This window comes from Phodopus roborovskii, unplaced genomic scaffold, assembly GCF_943737965.1.
Source record: "Phodopus roborovskii unplaced genomic scaffold, PHOROB, whole genome shotgun sequence".
In the NCBI taxonomy this organism is placed as follows: domain Eukaryota; kingdom Metazoa; phylum Chordata; class Mammalia; order Rodentia; family Cricetidae; genus Phodopus; species Phodopus roborovskii.
In genome coordinates this window covers 49,691,655-49,707,960 of record NW_026126407.1, presented here as the reverse complement: position 1 = coordinate 49,707,960, position 16,306 = coordinate 49,691,655, and the positions used below count along the sequence as shown (strand labels likewise).

Here is a 16,306-nt window from a genome sequence, read left to right as displayed (position 1 = left end):
TCTACAAGATCTAGTTCCAGGACAGCCTCCAAAGCCTCAGAGAAATCCTGTCTCGAAAAACCAAAAACAAAGGGGGGTGTGTGATGTGCTAGGGAGACCTAGGGAGGCTGGGAAAGGGCTGCAGGGGTGAGGGTGAGCCATAGCCCATGGCCCTGGAAGTGCCAACAGAAGATGATAAGCAAATACTATGTGTTTGATAATAAATGTATTTGTTAAAAAAGAGGAGGCCATTAAAAATTAAAAATTATTATTTTTTAAAAAAGAGGAGGCCAAGGCTAGGGATGTAACTCAGATTGCTTAGCTACCATGTTCAAGGCCCTGCGTCCCATCCACAGAAGACTAGAAATAATAAAGAAGAGAAGCAGAAGGAAGAGGAGGAGGAAATGGGGAAGGAGGAAGAGGAGGCTGCAAAGAAGGCAAAGATCTGGGTCTGTGACGCCCTGGATTGAAGGTTCCCCAGGGAAGCTGAGATGAGATGACTCTGTGAAAGGCTGAGGCTGGGTCCTCAGTGAAGCGGAGGGTGCACTTGAGCCCCAGGGGTTTGGAACTCTCAAACTCTGATTTGTTTCTCCCACCTTCCTTCTGTGTTCTGGCCAGAAAAGAATCTAAGTCCAGTATGGGTAAAGATGTCTGACTCTATAATCCTAGCACTAGAGAGACTGGGACCAGAGTTTGAAGCCAGGCTAGACTATGTATAGGGGGACCCTGCCATGACAGGTAAGACTCCCTTCTCCAATTTAAAGTTAGATCAATGTAAGACATCTCTGTGGACAACTGTCTGTGGGGGCTTGAACAGAAAAGTGATCTGGAATGGGAATTATATGTAGGGATTTGTTTTGATGTGACTTTGTCGGGGAAGGGAAGGGAAGGGGAAAGATATTTCAGTCAGTACTTATCTGAAGCAAGCTACACATACAGGACTTAGAGCAGCTCTGGGATCCCAGCCCGCTTTGCACTTGTCTATGCTGCATTCCTCTGTGAGCTCTTCCATTGCGTTCTCTCTAGGTGCTGCTCTCACCACTGGATCCCATTTACCTTCCCTGGTGATTTGGATTCCTTGCCTTGCATCTCAGGTCTTCCTCAGCTGAAGCCTTGCTGCGCTGGAGCACATGCTTTGTAGTCTGACCAGGTTTAAAAGGCAGTGCCGGGGCCAGTCCTTGAGGCCAGGAACCCCTAAATCAGTGTCCCAGCCATGACTCTCACCCTCAGAGTCCAGCACTTTGCTCTTCCGAAATCCCCCTTTGCCGTCATAGTGGGAACCTTCTGCTCCCAGTTTTCTACAGCCATCCTCTTCTGCTTACGTGGCTCGTTCCTTTGGTTGGAGACTGCCTTTCCAAGTTCAGTGACTTTCCAGAATAGTGTGTAGAGGGTGGCCAAGTTGTGGGGAGTTCATGAATGAAACAGCCTCATACACGCCTGTGAGTGGTGTAGCTGCTTTTCACATCCCGGCACCCTCCTCTCTGTCCCTCTAAGAACTCCTGCCCTGTGGCCATGTGGGCCAATCCCAGCACGGGAGTGAGAAGAGTCAGGGATTCCTGTCTTGGGCTTGTCCACAACAATGGGGTGGAAGAGCTTTGGCCCTCTAAACTGGGATTCCCATATTCCCAACTGCGGGGGTCATTTCAGACTCCTTGCAAGCACCCCAGAGATAGGCATTGCCCCTGTGTCTGTCCTGCAGGTTTTCCTTCAGCTGGAGTACCACAGGAAGGCCCAGGATCCCCCCCCCCCCCCCCCGCCATGACCACACAAGTCCAGTTTGGGTTCCTGTCACTTGCTCTTAAAAGGGAGTCATGTGACTTCAGAACTGCTAACCCTGGCCAGATACAGTGTAGCCTTTCTTTTAAGGTGCCTTTGCTACCACCACTATTATGAAATTAATTTTTTGGGGGGGTCAGGTGATACACATCTATTTTTTTCTTTCTTTTTTTCTTTTTACTTTTTTATAATTTAATCTTTTAAATTTCATTTTACATTCCAACCACAGTTGTATCAATGTTTGTGTGCGAGATTGCTCTGTAGTTCTCTTTCTTGTATCTTTGTGTGGTTTGGGTATCAGGGTTACTGTAGCCTCATAAAAAGGGTTTGGCAATGTTCCTCTGTTTTATTGTGTGGGACAATCTGAGGAGTATTGGAGTTAGTTATTTGAAATTCTGGTAGAATTCTGTGCGGAAGCCATCTGGTCTTGGGCATTATCTGGTTGGTAGACTTTTTATGACTGCATCTATTTCTTTAGGGGTATAGGTCTATTTAAATTCTTATCTGGTCTTGATTTAATTATGGCATGTGATATCTATTCAGATGAGTCTCCAGATTTCAATCACAGTGTCTGTTGTTATGTCTCCCTTTTCATTTCTGATTTTGTTAATTTGGATATTCTCTCCTTGCCTTTTGATTTGTCTATCTTGTTGGTTTTCTCAAAAAAAAAAAAAAAAAAAAAAAAACCCAATTCTTTGTTTCATTGATTCTTGCTTTCTTTGTTTTTATTTTTGTTGATTTCCGCTCTCAGTTTGATTGTTTCCTGTCATCTGCTCCCCCTGGACGAGTTTGCTGCTTTTTGTTCTAGCGCTTTCAGGTGTTCTGTTACTTTGCTAGTGTGGGATTTCTCCAACTTCTTTATGTAGGCGTTTAATACTATGAACTTTCCTCTTTGCACTGCTTCATAGTGTCTCATAAGTTTGGATATGTTGTACACTCATTCTCATTGAATTCTAGGAAATCTTTAATTTTTTGGTAGTGTATTTGATGTGCAATTTAAGGTTTAGTAATGTTTCTTTTACAAATGTGAGTGCCCTTGTATTTGGGGCATATATATGTTCAGGACTAAGACTTTATAGATTTTTTTCTGTAATGAATATGAAATGTCCTTCATCATCTCTTTTGATTACCTTTAGTTTGAAGTCTATTTTGTTATATATTAGAATAGCTATACCAGCTTGCTTCTTAGATCCATTTGATTGGAAAGTCTTTTCCCAACCTTTTACTATTGCATAATGTTTTCCTCTTTTGGCTTAGAGGGGATACCACCCAGTTCCCATGTAAATCACACATGGAAGCTTATTCTTAGTTATGAGTGCCTGGCCTTAAATTGGCTTGTTTCTAGCCAGCTTTTCTTATCTTAAATTATCCTGTCTACCTTTTCTCTCTGGGCTTTTATTTTTCTTCTGTGTTTCTTTTTTTTTTTTTTTTTTTTTTTTTTTTTTTTGCCAAGCTGTGACTGTTTATTAACTGACCAGATTACAAAAATACCACAGGCACCTTAGTTCATCCGTCTAATAAGCCTGTTTATCTGGTCTTCCCTGTTGCCAGCATCGCCACCTTCCACAAAGTGAGTGGTCTTTTTCTTCATCCCGCCCCGTGGAGAAGACAGTTGAAAGGCCACAGGAAGTTGTTGGCTTCCTTGAAGCGTTTCCCCACTGTGTAGATCTCATGGATCAGATCCTCCATGCAGATAATGCGGTACTTACCAAGAGATCGAGCAATCAAGGAATTGTCCGCCAAGGCATCTCTTCTTATTGATTTTGCCATAGCCACGCTTGTAGATGAGCTCGTTTACTGACTTCAGGTTGGGTTACCCCCATGCAATGTATGGTTCCACGATGCTCAGCATGTTAATCGAAGCCTTGTTGACCTTAACAAAAGTGCCATTGAAGATCTGACGAAGACGGAGCAGCTGCAACACCTTGCGGACTTTTGGGCTCACACCATTGATACCTCGGATTCGGATGACGAATGCCAGCTTGGGTTCTGCAGGCACGTAGAAGTTTCCGGCTTTCCTTGCCATCCTAGCCATGCGAATCTCCGTCCGGTACATCTGCCTGTATTCCTTGTGATAATGCTTTGCCTTTTCATAGATGAGCTTCCTCCGTGCCTTCCGGAGCGTCTTCAGTGCAAACTTTTTCCGGAAGCGCTTCACCTTCAGCTCCGCGAAATTCCTTCGCTTTTTCTTAAGGGTCTCTGGCACAGCAGGTACCTTCTTTTTCTTCTCCGGCGCAGCCTCCATGGCTCCTTCCAGTCGGGGGGGGGGGGGGGGGGGGAGGAGAGAGAGCTTTCTTCTGTGTTTCTTACTTTCCTTCTTACTCCTGTCTGGCTGTGTGGCAGGGTCGCTGACCCCTGATGTCCTCATCTCCTTGTTCTCCAGTTACTCAGCCTCCTAGTTTCTCCTTTTATTTATACTCTGTCTGCCAGGCTCCCCTACCCTTGCTCCTGCCTCACTATTGGCCGCTCAGCTCTTTATTAGACCATCAGGTGATTTACAAAGGCAAAGTAACACAACTTCACAGAGTTTAACAAATGCAGCATAAACAAAAGTCACACACCTTAAAATAATATTCTACCATACTTTACTCTGAGGTAATGTCTGTCTTTGAAGTTGAAATGGGTTTCTTGTATGCAGCAGAAGGATGGATCCTGTTTTCATATCCATTCTGTTAGCCTGTGTATTTTTATAAGAGAGTTGAGTCAATTGATATCAAGGAATATCAATGACCAGTGATTGTTCATTCCTGTTATTATTATTATTATTTTTTTTTGTGGTGGTGTGTTTTTCCCTTTTGTAGGATTTGCTGGTGTGGGATTATCTATGGCCTGTGCTTTCCTGGGCTGGAGTTTTCTTTCTAGTGTTTTATGTAGGGCTGAATTTGTGGATAGGTATTGTTTAAATTTGGTTCTGTCATGGAATATCTTGTTTTCTGCATCTATGATGATTGAAAGTTTTACAAGGTATAGTAGTCTGGGTTGGCATCCATGGTTTCTTAGAGTCTTCATAGTGTCTGTCCAGGACCTTCTGGCTTTGAGAGTCTCCCTTGAGAAGTCAAGTGTTATTCTGATGGGTCTCCCTTTATAGGTTACTTGACCTTTTTTCTTTGCAACTCATATATTCTTTCTTTATTCTGTATATTTTATATTTTGCTTATTATGTGGCAAACGGACTTTTTTTCGTCCAGTCTATTTGGTGTTCTGTAAGCTTTTCCTTCTTTAGGTTGGGAAAGTTGAACATATTCTGTGCCTTTGAGTTGGCATTATTCTCCTTCTTCTGCCCCCATTATTCTTAGGTTTGGCCTTTGCATGGTGTCCCAGATTTCCTGGTTGTTTTGTGTTATGACTTTGCTGGCTTTAATGTTTTCTTGAACCAAAGAATCTATTTTCTCTATTGTATCTCCAATGCCTGAGATTCTCTCTTCCATCTCTTGCATTCTGTTGATTATGCTTGCGTCTGTAGTTCCTGTTCATTTACCCATATTTTCCATTTCCAGAATTCCCTCCGTTTTTTGTTTTCTTTATTGACCCCATTTCAATTTTCAAGTCTTGGACTTGTTTGCTGGGATTAAAGATGTGGTCCTCCACACCCAGTTTTCTTTTGTTTGGGAGATAGGGTTTCAGATACCCAAGGCTGGCCTTGAGCTCCATGTGTAAATTAGAATTATCTTGAATGTCTAGTCCTCCTGCTTCTGCCTCCCCAGCGATAGGATTACAGGCTAGCAGCATCAAACCTGGTCTATGCCAGATCTATGCCAGAGCTTTAGATATGCTGACCAAGGACTCTGCCAACCAGCTGCATTCCTGCCTCTCTGCTTTCCATATCCCTTATATCACAAGTATTTTCCATATTTATGCACTCTGCATAGAAATACCATTTTTGTAAATCTAATTTAGAGGTTGTAATTTTTTTAAAGATTTATTTATTTTATGTATATGAGTGCTCTATCAACTTTGTGCCAGAAGAGGGCATCAGATCCCACTATAGATGGTTGTGAGCCACCATGCGGTTGCTGGGAATAGAATGCAGGTCCTCTGGAAGAGCAGCCAGGGCTCTTAACTGCTGAGCCATCTCTCCAGCCTCTCAAAGTTTGTATTTAAAACAAAATAAAATTTTTGTTTTGTTTGCTTCAGGGTCAAGGCAAGTCTCACTATGAAGCGCAAACCTTTTTTTTTTTTTTTTTTCCTGCATCCTGACTGCTAGAATTTCAGGCAGGTTTAGCTTTGCAAATGTAGTCTCTTTAGTCAAAATCTGTTTTTAGAGCCTGAGATACAAAGTGAGTTCAAGGCTAGTTTGGGCTATATAACATAACCTTTTCTCAAGATAAAAAACAATTCCCTAAGTCCAGTCCCATGCTCACCCTCTGACCCACTTCCCTGTAGCCTTGCCTAACAGCATTCTTCCAGGATTTGCTAACCTGTAAGTGACAACTGAGGTCTCTTTGCCATGGCTTTGATTTGCATTCATTTAATTGTTAAGGAGAACATTTCCCAGCACACGTGTTAGCCAAATTAGTTTCCTCTTTGTCACCTTGTCTATATCCTTTACCTGTTGTAACTTTAGGATTCAGTGGGTTTTGTTTGTTTTGTTTTCTGACTAATTTCTTGAGCACTTTGAGTAACAATAGTGTCATTATCCAACCATAATTCCCTACACTGACTTTCCTTATTGTTTGCCTTTCTATTTGTAACAGGTTTTGTGTTTTTAACTTGTGGTCCATAGCTCTTTTATTTTGGGATAGCTACCATGCCTTCTAATCTTGGAGGGTGCTCTCAGGTTGGTGCTCTCTGCCAACCCCCATGGCCCTGGGTTCTGTCCCTGGAACGCATGTGATGGAAGAAGCAGGTTGATTTTTGCAAGTTGTCCTCTGGCTGCCTATCCTCTCCCCCCACAACACACACACACACACACACACACACACCTACCTTCTTGAACACACACTAAACTAATAAATGTAATGACATAAAAGTCAAAATGCACCAAAGAACCCTAAATGTTAGGAGAGATTTGATTGGCACTTCACTCTTAGCCTCGGGTGCAGGATGTCCAGTCCAAGGCCACTCAAGTGCAGCCAGGGGACTGACTCACTGACAATGGGAAGGGTCCACGTCTTCTCAAGAGCTCAGCTTCCTCTGGACCCACCCACTTCAAGGCAGTGTTGTATGTAAAGTAATTGCTTTTTGAAAAGAGAAGAAGCAGAGGAAAAACTAGAAAGGGTCCAAGAGGAAGCCCTTAGCTTCAAAGGGTCAGAGACTGCCTCACAGAGGGTGAATTAATCAATCACTGGACATTTGTTGCTTTGAAACACTTTATACAATTTATAATCAGAATTCTCCCCTCAAACTTAAGTGCCTCCCTGCCATGTCCGTGCTTCAGGGTGAGCCATTTATTTGCCTCTGCTCTCTGTTCCTAAAGCTATTCGGCATCTGCATGCCTCTTAACCAATACTTCATGAACAACGCTGAAAAGGACGAACAAATAACTCCTTTAATCCAAGCACTCAGGAGGCAGAAGCATGTGGATCTCCATGAATTTTAGGCTATCTTGGTCTACACAATGAGTTCTAGCCCAGCCTGTCTCAAAATGAAAACGAATAAAAAGAATGAATGAATGAACGAACGAATGAACGAGCGAACGAACGAACTAACTAACGGATATGTGAGTCCAGAGTCCTCTCTTCCACATCTTGGTCTTCTAGTATCAGAGGAGCCCTATGCCTGAGAGGACCTGGTTGTATAGGAGCTGTAGAGAGGGTGGCAGCCTCTGGGGATGCCTTGGATGTTTAGGCCAACACCTTTAGGGAACAGGTGCTCTGGAAAAGCAGAGTGGACAAAGGCAGCGCAGGAGTGGCGATGGCCACCAGAGGGCAGCACTGCACAGCAAGCCCGGAGACAGAGGCTACAGCACTCTGTGACCCCGCGCTGCCCTGTTGACTGTCCGACCTCCCCTGACTCACACCAACAGGTTGCAAAGCTGCACACTCTCTTCACCGGCGGGGAAACTGAGGCAGGGCTCAACACCCGCTGTCCAGCGCCTTTCTCTGGCCTGGCAGGATCTGCTGTGAGACATTCAGGATCTGGTCCTGCACTCAGTCCGTGGCCAGGAGGGAGTGGCCTCCAGAACCTGAAGTCCAGCTAGGTCTGATGTCAGTCTCATGCCCCAAATAACTTCCGCCCAGGGACACTTCCGCCGCGGCCTGATGTCCCGGAGCCCGGCGGGCGCACCCAGGGCAGGAACCGGACAGCCACCCTGCCAGTCACTATACTGCCTTCCCAGAAGTTTTTGTCACACCCAGAAGGGGCACATCCAGGCTTGGGGGGGGGGATGAGGGGGTGTCCTAAGCCCTGAGTCAAACCGCAGATGGGTGTGTGTGGTCCCTGAGCGTGGGCAGGGAGTGCAGGGGCCAGTTGAGATCTCCCTTCCTTGGTTGAACAAGCAACCTGACCTTGGTTCTTCAATGTCAATGTTTATGCTCAACCATCATGGTATAAACCCGAGCCTTAGGTCACTGATGTCAGATAAAAAGTAGGTGCTCAACAGGTATCAAATGAGCGAACGAATGAATGAAATGGAAGGCCTCTGGATGGAGTAGATTGCCAGCTTAGGTGGACCCCATGGTCATCGAAAGAGGCAGCCAACACTGGGACTTTTGTGGTCAGCTCCTAAAGGGGAGGGATATCTTGATGCCAAGTTCCTGAACTATGCAGAGGAAGGGGTCTGGACCCTGGGGTTCAGGGCCGGGTCATGGAGTTGGAGTTCTGGCACCTCCTTCCTCCTGAAGAGGCACTGGGCAGGCAGGGTTGACAGGTTGGGTGGCATAGCCAAGCTGACACTCACCTCCAACATAAAACCTCGCTTCATGGAGCCTGCACCTCCATAGCACTAGGGAGAGCTCCTGCCACCGCTGAGCAGGGCTCACCAACCACCAAGCCAGAGAACATGAGGCGGACCCACATCCCTGCCCTGCTGCTGCTACCACTGCTGCTAAGATCTGGTGAGTTGCAGCCAAGGGCAGGCAGTCCCTCTGCCACCTCTCTGGAGGGGTCCCTCTTGCTGCTCTGAGCTCCAACTGAGCCCCCACCCCACCCCTGCAAACCCTGGGCCTGCCTATGAAAGGAATCTTCTCCTTCAGTGACAGGGTTCCCAGAGAATATACAAGAGGGGGACCTGGCTGGGGGCCTGTGGGAAGGTCTGACAGAGCATGTGGTCATGGCCCCTCAAGGCCTCTCAAGGAACCCAAGATAGTGGCTTGGGCTAGAGCCACACCCCTATCTTCCTGGGCTCTCGGTGTGTCATGCTCTGAGACTGGGGCTCCCCTAGACATCTTCCCATTCTACAGATGAAGAGACAAAGCCCCCATGACTCTAGGATTTGAACCTACAGGCTTCCAATGTCATTGGGCTTATGTGAACTAGGAGCCTTCAGAGTCTGGCCTTGGCTCCACAGAGAGCTAGGGACAAGAGCTGCAGCTGCAGAGGGTCCCAGCCCCTGCCTACAGAGGCAGAAGCAGTAAGTAGCCTGTCCATCCTGAGCAGGGGTCAGTAGGTTCTAGCCAGGTGCTCTGCCTGGTAGGTCCTTTCCTGTGGGGCGGGCTCCTCTCTACCAGGGAAATTCTCCCACATTCCTAGGCCAGATGGGCCAGCTCAGCAGCCACCAGACTTCCCTGTCCTCAGTTCACCTTCCTGGGACAGGCCAAGTTACCTCAGAGCATGTCTCAGCCAGGGCTCAAGGGGTAGGAGGACATTAGTGGGCATCTCTGTAGGGATGCCCCTGCCTCCCCCAATGTCATTGAATGTTTCTGTCCATGCTCTCTGGCAGCAAGGACAATAGCACTGTAAGCCCATTTCCACTGGGTGTGACACTGTAGTGGCTCCCGTGGGTGGATCAATCGAGGTCATTGCCAAAGTACAAACAGCAGTCTGCCTTTGGCTCAGAAACAGCTGTAACCTGCAGCTGGACCCCAGGGTGACTTGCTCACTTCAGCCCAAGGTGACCCCTATATTCCTCTGGCTGGCCTTGCCTAATTTCTTAGACCTCAGTCACTGCCATAAGCATAAGGGACCAACATCCTGGCCACCATCTACCACTGACAGGGTGTCTGCTATCCCTCCCGTTTGTATACTCTAGAGGCGTGCTCTGCCTTCACAGATCTCCAGGGCCTGAGTTCTGGGTGCGATCAATCCCCTGGTAAAGGACAGGGAGCTCAGAGGAGCAAGGGAGTCTCCCAAGACAGATAATAAAAGCAAGCAGGGAAAGCTTCTGCTAGAGAGTCAGCACTGGAGTGGACCTCAGCCCACACTAGGACTTGTAGCCTAGGAGCCTCAGCCTGAAAGGACTAGGCTGCGTCACAGACAGTGAGTTACAGGTTAGCAGACTGGCAGGAGGGAAACTGCAAGCTTCTCCGAGGGTGATAAGGGGACTGGGGAGGGGGCTGGCAGTGCGTTTGTGCTCTTGAGGACAGAGGGCAGCCAGGCTAGGCAGCATCGCAAGCTGACTCTTCAGGCCTGGAGATCAGGTCCAGCTGAGTTCTAATAAGATGCTGGGAGGGTGTCTCTCTGGTCACATTTGCATTTTATTTCATTTATTTTGGTTTTTCAAGACAAGGCTTCTCTGTTTAGCTTTGGCTGTCCTGGAACTCTCTGTAGATCAGGCTAGTCTTGAACTCACAGAGATCTGCCTGCCTCTGCCTCCTGAGTGCTGGGATTAAAGGCGTGTGCCACCACTGCCTGGCTTCATTTTCTCTCTCTCTCTCTCTCTCTCTCTCTCTCTCTCTCTCTCTCTCTCGCTCTCTCTCTCGCTCTCCAACCCGTGTGTGTGTGTGTGTGTGTGTGTGTGTGTGTGTGTGTGTGTGTGTAGGCAGTTACTGGTGGAGACCAGAAGGGGTTATTGGATCCCCTGGGTGCTGGGAACTGAACTGAGATCCTCTATAAAAAAAAAAAAAAATGGCAAATGCTCTTATCCAATGAGCCATCTCTCCAGCCCTTTATCTATTTGTTTATTTATATTTTTATTTTACTTTTTATTTTACTTGCATGCGCACCATATGCACATAATGTCAGTGGAGGTCAGGAAAGTGTGTTGGATTCATTGGAACTGGAATTACAGACAGCTGAGTCACCATGTTGAGGCTGGGGACTGAACCCAGGTCTTCGGCAAGAACACTAAGTGTTCTCAACTGCTGAGCCATTTTATTTTGAGACAACACTGATAGCTGCAACTGACCAGGTAGTCATTGTGTAGCTCAGTCCGGCCTTAAACTCCACTCAATCCTCCTGGCTCAACCTCTTGAGGGGGTCATGCTGGGGTAACAGCTATGGGTCACTACACCCTATGCATTTGCAATGTAAAGTGGCACCTTGGGAAAACAAGTTCACAAGCCGGAAGTCCAGAGCTCAGTTCCTATTTCCCATGACCCTCACACGTGCCTTTATCTTCTCTGAGAAAAATCTGGCCCTATACTGGGTAGTAGCTATCTCCAGTTCCTCTATGTTCTGGTTACATCTCTGGCACTGTGATAAAATATCATGGCAAAAAGCAACTTAGAGGATAAAGGGTTTCTTTTAGTTTACTATTTCAGGTGATAATCCATCATTTCAGGGCAACAGGAACTTGAAACCGCTGATCACATCCAGAGTCAAATCCTGGATGCATGCATACTCTCTTGTGTTTAGCTCAGTTTCTTCACTCTTGTACATTTCAGGACTAACCAACCCCTGCACATAGGGAATGGTGCCACCCACAGTGAGCTAGGTCTCCCACATCAATTAACTTATTAAGACAATCATCCACTGATACACCTACTGGCCAACCCAAAGTAGACAATCTTTTTATCGAGACTCCCTGTTCCCAGGTGATTCTAGCTTGTAACAAGCTAACCACATCCACAACTAAAACACAGCTGCACTCTACCCTATTTTCAGGGCCACAAGTTAAGCATTGAGAGCACATCCTTCCCTCTGGATCCTCAGAGAAAATGTGACCGTCAATGTGGAGGGTCTGACTCTGCTGAGACCCCACCCAATTCTGACAAACCTACCTAAGGGAGCAGTAACTAGGAGAGTACAGCTACAAAGGTCTGGGGTGCCTGGGCTCGAACCTGAGTCTGGAATGGAATTAATGGGGTTTTGGTGAAAGGATGAGTAGGTGTGGGTGATGGACCACATTCCCAGTGCCCTCAGACCTGCCTTATCCTCTTCCCTACTGTCTCTCACCTTGATGGTGGTTCAGTAGAGGATCATGGTTAGCAAGAGGATTCAATCCTTGGTAAAATAGTGTCTTGGGAGATTGATCCCTCGCCACTGCTAGGCCAACTCTACCCTCTTGAGAGCAGAGAGTGGCATTGGGTGTCTGAACCTCAGTTGGGCTTGGGGAGAAGTTGAAGGAGACTAACTTATTCTGAAAGACTTCAAGGAGGCCCTGATGGATGTGTGGAAGTGACCTCCAGGGTTTCCTGTCATCCAGAGCTGAGCCATTAGTGGGTAAAGAGAAGGAAGTAGACCCCTCAGCTCTAGAATGTGAGGTCCATGCACTGCCCTCATTCCATACTGCAAGGCAAGAACAGAGGTGCAGGGCGGAGGGAGAGATCCCTGTGTGGACAAGGAGAGTGCCAACCTGACCCAAGCAGGGAGGTCAACCCATCTGGCCACAGTGCTAGCTTTACTGGTTGTCCTCCCTGTCCTCAGTGGACAGGGACTCTCTCATGAGGCAGAAGCAGAGAGGAACTGGTCTTGGCTCAGCAAAGTTGCCTCATAATTGTCTTTTCTCACTTCCAGGGACTGAAGGGGCCAGTACTCTGAGAGGTGAGTGGGATCTCTCTCACAGAGAGACGAGAGAGGAGAGAGGGAGGGGTGGAGGGAAGGACAAGAATAGGAGAGACACATAGGACAGTGCAAAAGCCAGCCAGAAGTGGCTGAGCAGAACTTCCACGTGACAGAGGAAGAAGAGATCTACCATGTGATCAGCAAAGTAGGACATGGTGGAAGCATCAGAGGTAAGTACCAGGACACCTTCCCTGCTGCATGGCTGTCCCCTGGCCCACCAGCCCTGTGAAAACAAGACAGCCAACCATCCTTCAGGGATCCCTGTGTCTCTCTCTGGGATGGAAATTTTCCATGTCATTTCAGCCTTCCTGACCCCCAAGTTAGGTCTTGACACCTTGTCATAAGACAGAAGTAGAAAGTGTTGGCCTATATCTGCCAATATTCTGAGAAGCCCAGGGGCCATAAAGGCCTGAAAATTGACAGAAAAGTAAGAGCCAGCGTGTGGGGTTTGGGATAGAGGTGAAGCCATGGAACCAGGCCCCTCCCTCAGAATGATTCCCTGTTCCCCCAGCCTGTGGGCACCCAAGGATGTTCAACCGCATGGTAGGCGGGGAGGATGCCTTAGCAGGTGAATGGCCCTGGCAGGTTAGCATCCAGCGCAACGGGACCCACTTCTGTGGGGGAAGTCTCATCGCACCAACATGGGTTCTTACTGCTGCACACTGCTTCTCCAAGTAAGTGACCCTACTGCTTCCGTTTCTCACCAGTGGCTGGCACAAGGCAGCCTGTGCACAGTGGTTCAGCACCACAGACAGCACTGGCGTCAGCCCCCACCCCACCCCACCCCCTTGTCCAATAACATCCAGTGTTCCAGACTTTTCCTTTAGGGAACTGCAGAGATAGTCCAGGCGTTAAAAGCACTGGTTGTTCTTACAGAGGACCAAGGGTCAACTCCCCACAACTGTCTACACTTCCAAGTTTCAAAAGATCCAACACCCTCTTCTAGCTTCAGGCTTGGACATGGTGCATTTACACACGTGCAGTCAAAACATCCATATACATAAATAAAACAATTTAAAACTTTCCATTAGGTCCAAGCCTAGGCCTTTAAGCTCCAACCATTGCTGCAGCTCTAGCTCCACCAGCTGTTCTGCCAGTGACATCTGTGGTCCTGCCCCTAGAAATGTTGCAGGCACCCAACACACACCTCTTCCTGTGTTCCCCCTACCTCAAATTCTGGATCTTGAGTATCAGATAAGCCCAAGATTTGGAACAGAATGTTTGTCTTCTTCACCTCATTTAAGATCACCTCCCAACTCACACCTCCAAGTGAAATACTTACCCTAGGATTTCAGGGTCCCCAAACAATTCTTTTTCCCCTTTATTTATTGTGTGTTGGTGCTGGGGGGCACATCTGTCATGGTGTGCATGGGGAGGTCAGAAGACAACTTTTGGGTTTTCTCCTTTCACCTCAGGTTTTTAGACCTGTAGAAAGCACTTTTACCCACGTTTCACTTAGAAACTCAAGCTCAGAGGTGGATCTTCCCAGGCCAGGGGCAGGGCTTGGCCTCACTATACACTGTGTGTGTTACAATGGGCTTTCCTTTTCTTCCTTTCTTTCTTAAGATTTATTTATTTAGTATAGTGTTCTGCCTGCATGTACACCTGCACACCAGAAGAGGCCACCAGGTCTCATTACAGGTGGTTGTGAGCCACCATGTGGTTGCTGGGAATTGAACTCAGGACCTCTGGAAGAGCAGCCAGTGCTCTTAACCACTGAGCCATCTCTCAAGTCCCACAGCAGGCTTTTCAATAGTGTTCCCATCTTACAAATGAGGAAACTGAATCACAGAGAACTTGTTAGGTCACTTACCCAAGATCACCTAGTAGCCAGGGATAGTGGAGAATTAAAAGTGGGTGACTTTCAGTTTCTACAGCCTTTAGCATGAAGATGACATTGTTGAGAGTGTAAAGAGAGGCGTCCAATACTGCCATGGACCAGAACCACCTACCCCTGTGGCTCCTTTTTCCTCACAGAGTAAGGTGCTCACAGCAGCTCTGCTCTTTCCGTCAGCACTTCCAACATATCTATATACCAAGTCCTTCTGGGTGCACTGCAGCTGCAGCAGCCAGGACCACATGCCTTATATGTCCCTGTGAAGCGGGTGGAAAGCAACCCCCAGTACCAAGGCATGGCCTCCAGTGCCGACGTGGCTCTGGTCGAGCTACAGGTGCCTGTGACCTTCACCAACTACATCCTTCCTGTGTGTCTGCCTGACCCCTCCATCGTCTTTGAGTCGGGCATGAACTGCTGGGTCACTGGCTGGGGCAGCCCCAGTGAACAAGGTGAGGGTACTGAACTAGGGGAGGGAAGGGCATATGGCTTAAGAAAGGACAGGGCAGCTTTCCTGGTATATGTGATCTCTAGTCACATGGGTGAAGCAGGTGCTGTAGGAGGAACTGCTGTGCACATGTGAGATGGAAGAGGGAGACAAGCAGGCCTGGTGCTTATGAGGAGAGAAACAGTCCCATGAAGTTCTAATGAAACCTGCGGAAGGATGGAGCCAGTTGTGGTTCTTGAGAGCCCAGAACCTCAAGATCCTGGTTAAAACTGTCCACTGAGCTGCAGGCTTGCTTTCCCTCCCCAGACCGACTGCCCAACCCACGGATCCTGCAGAAACTTGCTGTGCCCATTATTGACACACCCAGGTGCAACCTGCTGTATAGCAGGGATGCTGATTCTGACTTCCAGCTCAAAACCATCAAGGATGACATGCTCTGTGCAGGCTTTGCAGAGGGCAAGAAGGATGCCTGTAAGGTAGGGTTTATGGCCAAGCCTCTACAACAACGGTTCTCAACCACCCTAATGCTGTAACCCTTTAATACAGTTCCTCATGTTGCGGTGACCCCCAACCACAAATTTTTCATTGCTATTTCATAGCTATAATTATGCTACTTTTATGAATTGTAATGTAAATATCTGATATGCAGGGTGGTCTCAGGCAACCCCTGTGGAACAGTTGTTCAACCCCCAAAGTGGTCACCACCCACAGGCTGAGAATCACTGAACTAGAGAGAACTTAGCTCAGGTCAAGGGTAGGCTGTGGTTCCATTAGCCAAAATGAGCTGACCAAGTCTTGGATCTGAACCGAGGCCACAAAAGCTGCATTTTTAATACACAACACACTGGGTGTATGCCACAGACAGGCAAGCGGGAACATTACAGCAACGTGCAGGCTCGTCCATGAGAGGACCAACGGCTAGGCACTGGGAGGGACTTTGTGATGAGTCTATGAATGCACCCAGGGCCTTAGTGGGCTCAGGGTGGGTTCTGATGGCCCTCTGCTTCCCCACAGGGTGACTCTGGAGGCCCCTTGGTGTGTCTTGTGGATCAGTCATGGGTGCAGGCTGGTGTGATCAGCTGGGGAGAGGGCTGTGCCCGCAGGAACCGCCCTGGTGTCTACATCCGTGTTGCTTCTCATCATAAATGGATCCATCGAATCATTCCAGAACTGAAGTTTCAGGGCAAGGGCAGCAGCCAGCGGCAGCAAAGAGACCCTGGAGGCTGGCAGCACTTGGGAAACTCTGCCCCCTGCCTGGTGGCCCATGCAGTCATGCTGGTCCTGGTATCACTGCTTACCATCCTCTGAGCCTGCCCAGGCCAGGCAGATAAAGCCCTACCCACTGTACATTTGTAAATAGCTCGTTTCCCCACCCTACATGCTCGTTACTTTTATTTATGTCCACTTCCAGAAAAAAGCGGGCCATGGCCTATGTGGGGATCACTGCA

The 16,306-nt window shown here is 47.7% G+C and overlaps 1 protein-coding gene and 1 pseudogene across 1 annotated transcript; one reads left to right on the top strand and one right to left on the bottom strand.

Annotated features, from left to right (window-relative positions):
• Positions 1 to 3,207: 3,207 nt before the first annotated feature.
• Positions 3,208 to 4,006, bottom strand: LOC127219587 (60S ribosomal protein L7-like; annotated as a pseudogene).
• A 9,085-nt stretch (positions 4,007 to 13,091) lies between these two features.
• Prss27 (serine protease 27) lies at positions 13,092 to 16,193 on the top strand. The gene is made up of 4 exons (XM_051181267.1): positions 13,092 to 13,250; positions 14,591 to 14,862; positions 15,165 to 15,334; positions 15,873 to 16,193. The coding sequence occupies exons 1-4, from the start codon at positions 13,105 to 13,107 to the stop codon at positions 16,164 to 16,166; spliced, it is 882 nt and encodes a 293-aa protein (XP_051037224.1). The 5' UTR covers positions 13,092 to 13,104; the 3' UTR covers positions 16,167 to 16,193.
• The last annotated feature ends 113 nt before the right edge of the window (positions 16,194 to 16,306 follow it).